At 43.5% G+C, this 6,894-nt stretch overlaps 1 protein-coding gene across 1 annotated transcript; it reads left to right on the top strand.

Annotated features, from left to right (window-relative positions):
- The first annotated feature begins 252 nt into the window (after positions 1–252).
- On the top strand, positions 253–2,692 carry LOC147889289 (uncharacterized). Its single transcript, XM_087391783.1, has one exon. The coding sequence runs from the start codon at positions 843–845 to the stop codon at positions 2,538–2,540; it is 1,698 nt and encodes a 565-aa protein (XP_087247909.1). The 5' UTR covers positions 253–842; the 3' UTR covers positions 2,541–2,692.
- Positions 2,693–6,894: the final 4,202 nt, after the last annotated feature.

Raw genomic sequence — 6,894 nt, forward strand, 5'->3', positions numbered from 1 at the left:
GGCTTGGCCAAAGCCCTCAAACTAGCCAAACTTTGGAAGGGAAGTAACCTGTTGTGGTACTTGGTGAAAAAAAGAGTTAACCATAGGGAGAGGATAATCAGGTATGAATAAAGCAGACAATGTCATGCTTCCACGTATCACTCATCAACCATCTTCTTGCTTGTTTGGGGTTCCTCCTTCATTGGAATCTCAGCCGGGCTTGTGTGGCTTGGGGCCCCTTATCTGTTGGTGGCTGGGCATGAGAGACGCCGTTGATGGTTACAAAGTCCCGCCCACTGGACTTTCTTATTTCCTGCATCAATGCGTCTCGCTTGCTTTGCGAAGACTCGATCCAAACTATGAGCGAGCAAGGGAGTTGAAAAGATCAAGTAGCCAGGAGGGAGAAAGATCAAGGTAGCTAACTCGTTCCATGCGATACGTGCGAGCTGGACTTTAAGGACAGGACCAAGATAAGGTCTAGGCCAGACTATCCTTAGAGGTAGAGTGTGAGAGAAAGGAAGCGAGAGAGAGAGAGAGAGAGAGAGAGAGAGAGAGAGAGAGGCCGGGGAAGAGAAGAAGAAGTAAGAGTAAGAGAGACAGGGAGAGAGAAGCACAATAACAGAAGAAGAAGAAAATCGTTGTGTTGCCGAGATCAACAGAGAGAGAGAGAGAGAGAGAGAGAGAGAGAGAGAGGTCAGAGCGCGAGAAAAGTAGCTACGTCGTGCTTGCTTTCAAGTTTGCATTCTCGTGAATCGTGATCCTCTCCTGAAGCTCTCAGATTTTCGGGTCTGTCGCCATGCAATCCGCTTGAATTTGCACCGTTGTGGAAACCTTTTCGTCTGCTCTGATCTTTCTCCCAGAATATGGCAGCTGACAGAAGTTCAGTTCGTGACACTGTTTCGGGAAGGCATTGCTACTCTCTTCGTTCCGCAAATTCCACCCTTAGCTCGTCCGATCACGTTTCCAATGCTTCCAATGGATGCGCAGCCTCTGGAATCTCATCTTCTGTGACGTGCGAGTCGATCTATGATAGGTCTGCATCTTGTCCTAGCCCAGGCAATACTGTCCAATCCCCAATCAGGCACTCTCCTCTGGGAACCAAAGTCAAAAATTTCTCGCAGCGCACCGACCTGCCGGATGAAGATGATGCTATTCCAGCTAGTCTTCGAGGCAAGAAGCGAAGGAAGAAGTTCGTGGGAGTGAGACAACGTCCATCGGGTCGTTGGGTTGCCGAAATCAAGGATACAACTCAGAAAATTCGGCTGTGGCTTGGGACGTTCGACACTGCTGAGGACGCAGCTCGTGCATATGACGAAGCCGCTTGCCTGCTCAGAGGTAACAACACTCGGACCAATTTTGTTCCACTTCCCGCAACGAAGACTTCTCCATTGGCATCGAGGGTTGCTCAGATGCTGCATGTCCGTCGTCACCGTGCTCCCGCTTCGGCTGGATGCGCTACCCAAAAGACTCGCAACAATCTGTCGACGTACAATTCCGAAGGTCGTAGGCTGTCTTCTGGCGGACAGCACCCGCTACTAGAGAGTCCTAGCTCGAACTCTGAAAACGAGGATGAGGATACTGGTAGCTTAACAGCTTCGCCGACCCGCTCCAATTTGTCATCGATTAATTACACAACTAGGGAAGCCAGTCCTGAGTTCGAAATTTGGGGAGGTAATGATAGAGCCACTGTTGGCTTTCACGGTCCAATGAAAAAGGTCCGTAGGGAGGCTCTGGAACCATCCGTGCTATCGAGTGAAATAGAATCAGAACGTCAGTTTTGTCTCAGCGATTATTCTGATAAAACGAAAAGAGGCGGCTACGGCAACCAACTGGAGTTGAGGAAATGGCAGGAGTGGAAAGAAGCATCCCGTCGACAGCACGAGCAAGGATTTGAGGAGCAACGGATTGCCCATCTGCCGGAGAACACTCTGAATGATGAACCATTGAAGCTCCAGAGGGGTGGCTACATGGATGCGGTCCTCGGTCTCAACGACGACATACTTGGCTCCTCGGGGATGGACATGACTTCGCAAATCGAATCGGCCTATTATACGCCGTTTGATTTTGGTGTTGAATCGTCACTGTGCCCTTCTATACAAGTGGATGATTTTCCTCTGATTAGCGAGCTATCCGATAAACTCGAGGAAGCTGAGAACACGTTTGGCGAGGGCTCGGAGAATCCTGATCAAGAGGATGACGAGGCAATCAAGCACATGAGATTTGAAAGAAGGGTGTCAGCTTCCTTATACGCTCTCAACGGAGTCCATGAGCTGTTAAAGCAATCTCATACAGCTGCAGCAGCCCCTTACTTCACCAGCTCGTCTTCACCATCAGCCAGTGCAGTTTCGTCTTGCAATTCTCTTCATTCCAATTCTCCCTCATATCTGCTTTCTTCCCCATGGAAATCTGCAACAGCAGATTCATCGGTTTGGAAGACGAATCAAAGTCACAATTCAGCCACAACATCTCTACTTGCTGAGAATCCAGACGCACAAAGCCAAGAGGCAGCTATGTGGAATTCGTGGGACCTTTCACCTCTCTGCCCCCTTTCAGTTGCTTGATGCAAAGCTGATATAAAAGGAATCCTCAGAAAACTGAGCCTCTTCATGTAGATTATACTTTAACTACTGCTGGAATGGAACCAGACGCTACGTGATGATATCCAGCAAATTATCTTACTCTGCTATATTAACTTCTTAATGCTAATCACATATTCCGCTGCAGTTTCTTCAATATGTGTCCAATTTTGTGATACTTTTAGGTTGCGACTTCGTGCTGCTGTGGTTATACTGTGCCGCTTTTAAGTTTAGATGGAGTTGCTTGAGTGATCGAACGTGATTTCCAAGTCCTGTAAACATAGTTACAGCTTCCAAGATTCGCACAAGCTGTAAACACATTGCCGTTAGTTCCCCAAACTCTTTTAGCAACGCTCAAATCCTTAATATTGTGAGAATAGAATATTTATGAGGTGTTGTAGACGAACGAAAACCACCAGCGGGGAACAAAGATTCATAATCCAGCTGAGACAATTGAATCTGAGGATCCCTAAATCCTGGTATGAGACAGGCTACAGCTCATGTTGGGCTTAATTAGAATAACAAAAGAACCTGAACCCAGAAAGCAGGTGAAGGGGGCAGTTATCGTGTGTTGCACGTTGAAATCAGAACATGAAAGAAGGATCACTTCAGACTTCAGGTCTTCGCATTCGAGGGAAACAGAATCGAAATGGATCTCTAAACTTAATTAAGGTCATAAATTATTCAGAGGACTCATGCAAGTTCATTTCCCATATGTGCTAACACATGGATTACATAGTTTGGGAATGGACTTACTAAAATTAAGGTCTTAGCACGTGAAACAAATGGGTCTACAAACGTAGAGCAAGTGTGCTAAGAGAATGGGAGTCCTTATTCCATATTCAATGGGTCGAGGGGATTACTTGCTACACAACTTTTTGGTCATTTCCTCCATGTCTTTGAGCATTGATGTCTAATTGTTGACTTGGCTCTCCTTGCTGCTTGACAATGAAGTCCGTCTACACTTTCCTCATATATAATCTCTAGGTATTTGAGGAAGTTGCCTCCTCAAGAAAACTTCTACTCCATACAATTTTACCCACGTTCTATCTCTATATATAGCATAACACAAGAACGTGTGGCTCATTCCACAAAATGGGGAGCAGGAAGGACGTTTACATTTTCGCACCTGAGAATCTCTTTCTTTTTTCTTGCCCATCATAATCTTCATTCAAGCACATCAATTTAGTTAATATTGGGAATATCTTGTTTCATTGAAAGTCATTCTTTGGTTTTGTTAATTTGGAGAATGTATTTATCATTTTGTCAATTTTGAAAAAAATTTGTAAATACTCGCTCGGGGAACCTTTTCGACTCAGTTGAACTCTTGGAATGCCCCATGCAGCTACTTTTCTTAATCAACAATTGCCAACAATTTGCCCACAAACGCTTAGGTTAATTTGCACCCGTCTGCACTAATTCAAATACCTTTTTTTGAATGTTGTGGGCACCTTTTGTGATAAGCATTCCCACGTTGGCATCCATGTCCATTATGTCCACACTAATCATGTCCATGCATACACTCATAGCCATGCCTGCTTGCTAGATATTTCTTGATCTATAGTGAGCTCCTATAAGAAGAGGATGGAATCCATAAAGAAGACCAGCCTAGGATCTAATAATAGACATGCTTGATTTGCCTCTCTTCCCTATTCGTCTTGCTATAATTCAATTTGATCCAAATTCCTAGTCGTTAGATTTTTTTATGGAGACACGGGCTGGATGGAAAGCGAGAATAACAAACAATCATCTCCTTCCCAACATGTGACCTTGGACCTCTCTCAAACATATTTGTGACATTGCTTTTCAAGTTTGTGCCATCTAGTCTCCATGTCGCAAATCTTACAACTAATCTTATGTTGCGCTAGGTCACGAATCTTGGTCATGATTCAAAAATCAATCCCAAGCCCTATAGTGGTTCTATGGACGATGACATCTATTGTGGCTAGATCACTTCTCAAATTTGGCAAAACATCATTGTGGTCAAATGCGCATATTAAGGTAGAAGAAATTATGTTGCATTGTATCTTCAAGTAGATGAAAATGTCAAACATTCCTGGCCCATCTAGACAATACTCTCACAAGTACTTTCGAGTGTATAAAAATAGTTAAAGATGCCTTGACTAACTGGCTTCAAGAATTATGCCAACTTCCGATTGGATCATATCGTAGTTTGGCAGCAAGGTCACATAGGCTTGCTCCTCAGAGATGAATCAAATATGATTAAGGATCTAAAATTATATTTTTGATAGTCGTGGCTCCATCTTCAGATCTTGCCATGAACACAAGATCAAGGACCAAAGACTTTGAACAAATCGTCTAGTCCCCCAATGCGTCAAGTTCACGTCTAGTAACTTTGGTGCTAAACTCCCTACCCTTCCTCCTCTTTTTCTGATGAATGCCGATCATATACAAAATGCACAGAATGTTTAGAAGAATTCTTCTCATCCACGATTTCCATAGCAGCCTAAAAAATGACTTCCCAATCATTATCATAATGGTAAACTTAGGCATTTCCATTGTATTAGATATATCCATGTATTAGATATATTTCCATTGTCTTAGATGTATCCATGTGAAGAAATACTATAGAATCCTTCAAACCATATAGGAAACATTGACTCTTCCACTTCACTGGCTTTGAGAAAATAGCATTTGGAGTTTTGAAGGTAGACTCGGCCTTAGATCTCACGTATAGCTTTTGTAGTCGAGGCTCTCTTCAACCAGCGTCCCATACTTTTGCGTGTTGACTCTGGTAGTTCTCTAGCCTCCTCCTATGATCCATTCATACATGAAAATGTAATACTCCTATTTATTCTCTGCAAAGGAATAGAGTGATCTTTGGAGATAATGTGACCATCGTTTACTCTAGGGTGAACATTTGCTTGGGTGTAGCTAATCGCGAAACTATTTTCGAAGCCATTTTGGGACCATTGCGCAATGTGTTGGTGGGTGATAATTTGAATTTTGCACGGACCTGTGCTCTTGCCGAAAATTTTTTCCAGCATCATGATTGCCGCACTGGCGTAATAATGAGACACAATCTTATCATTGTCAACAGCGCCACAGAGCACGACACATGGCACTATATGCATTTACTCATGAGCACATAGACTGTTGCTCTGCCTCTGGCTTGACTACATCACACAACTTTTGCCTTGCCACTTGTCATTGCATAGCTTTGCCATCTGTCACTGCGCAACACAATCTTTTGTTGCGTTGACCACTATGTTGGTTCGAGCAATGATGTTGGCAAGGAGCGACCACCACGTTGGCCTGACTACAACACAAAATTTTCCCTTGCCACTTGTCATTGTGCAGCTTTGCCATCTATCGATGCGCAACATAATCTTTTGTTGTGCTGACCACCATGCTGGTTCGAGCAATGATGTTGGCATGGAGAGACCACCACATTGGCATGAAGACCACTGTGGCATGATATCTCTAAAGGGGACCCCTCAAGGTCCATATCCGCAACATCGTGCTGGATGTTGGAGCTATATTAGTTCTAAACCAATGAATACAATGTCTTATTTTGGAGATTTTTTAGTTGTATTACTCCTTGTGCGATAATTTCTCAACCACCACACTCTATCTTGGAGCTATTTTAGTTCCAAGCAAAGGAAAATGTAGACATTCTCAATTTATGATAGTTTCCTTACAACCACCGTGCTGGTGGTACTACATTGAAATTGAAACAAAAGAAATTACAACTGATAGCTTTTGCGATAATAGTATTACATCGAATTTGAAACAAAATAAATTACATCCGAAGAAAACATTTAGCAAAATAGATTACATCCAAAGATGCTAGCATTTTGTCTTTGTTACACTTCTTTAAACATTTTAGCACTTGTCAACACCACCGTTGTCGTAGGACCTGATGTCACTTTTTGCCCTTGTTAGCACTTTCTTACACTTTTGACCTAGTGCCTCGTATGCAGGGGACAATACAGTAGTGCTATCGTAGGTAGGACTTTCTTACAATTTTGACCTGGAACTCCTCGTATGCAAGGGACAATACGAGCACCTTCTAATTAAGCATAGCCTTCTTCATAGAAACTTCTTTCAAGGAACTGGGAGAGAGAACTCAACTTGGTGGTGAGCTTAATCAAGCACAACATTCAACAGTGGGATAAGGAACTCAATCTAGTGATGAGCTCCAACACACTGACACATGCTCTCAGTGTGTTAGAGCTCATCACCAAGTTGAGTTCTCCTTCCCCAGTGCCGAAGGTTGTGCTCAATTATGAGAGGCTCATCACCAAGTTGAGTTCTCTGCCAGTGCCTGACGGAACAACGATGACCCATTTCCCTTGGCCCCCATCTTGCAACTCCC

Source organism: Dipteris shenzhenensis, chromosome 20 (genome assembly GCF_047967505.1).
Source record: "Dipteris shenzhenensis isolate YYH24624 ecotype China chromosome 20, Dip_SZ_1.0, whole genome shotgun sequence".
NCBI classification, from domain to species: domain Eukaryota; kingdom Viridiplantae; phylum Streptophyta; class Polypodiopsida; order Gleicheniales; family Dipteridaceae; genus Dipteris; species Dipteris shenzhenensis.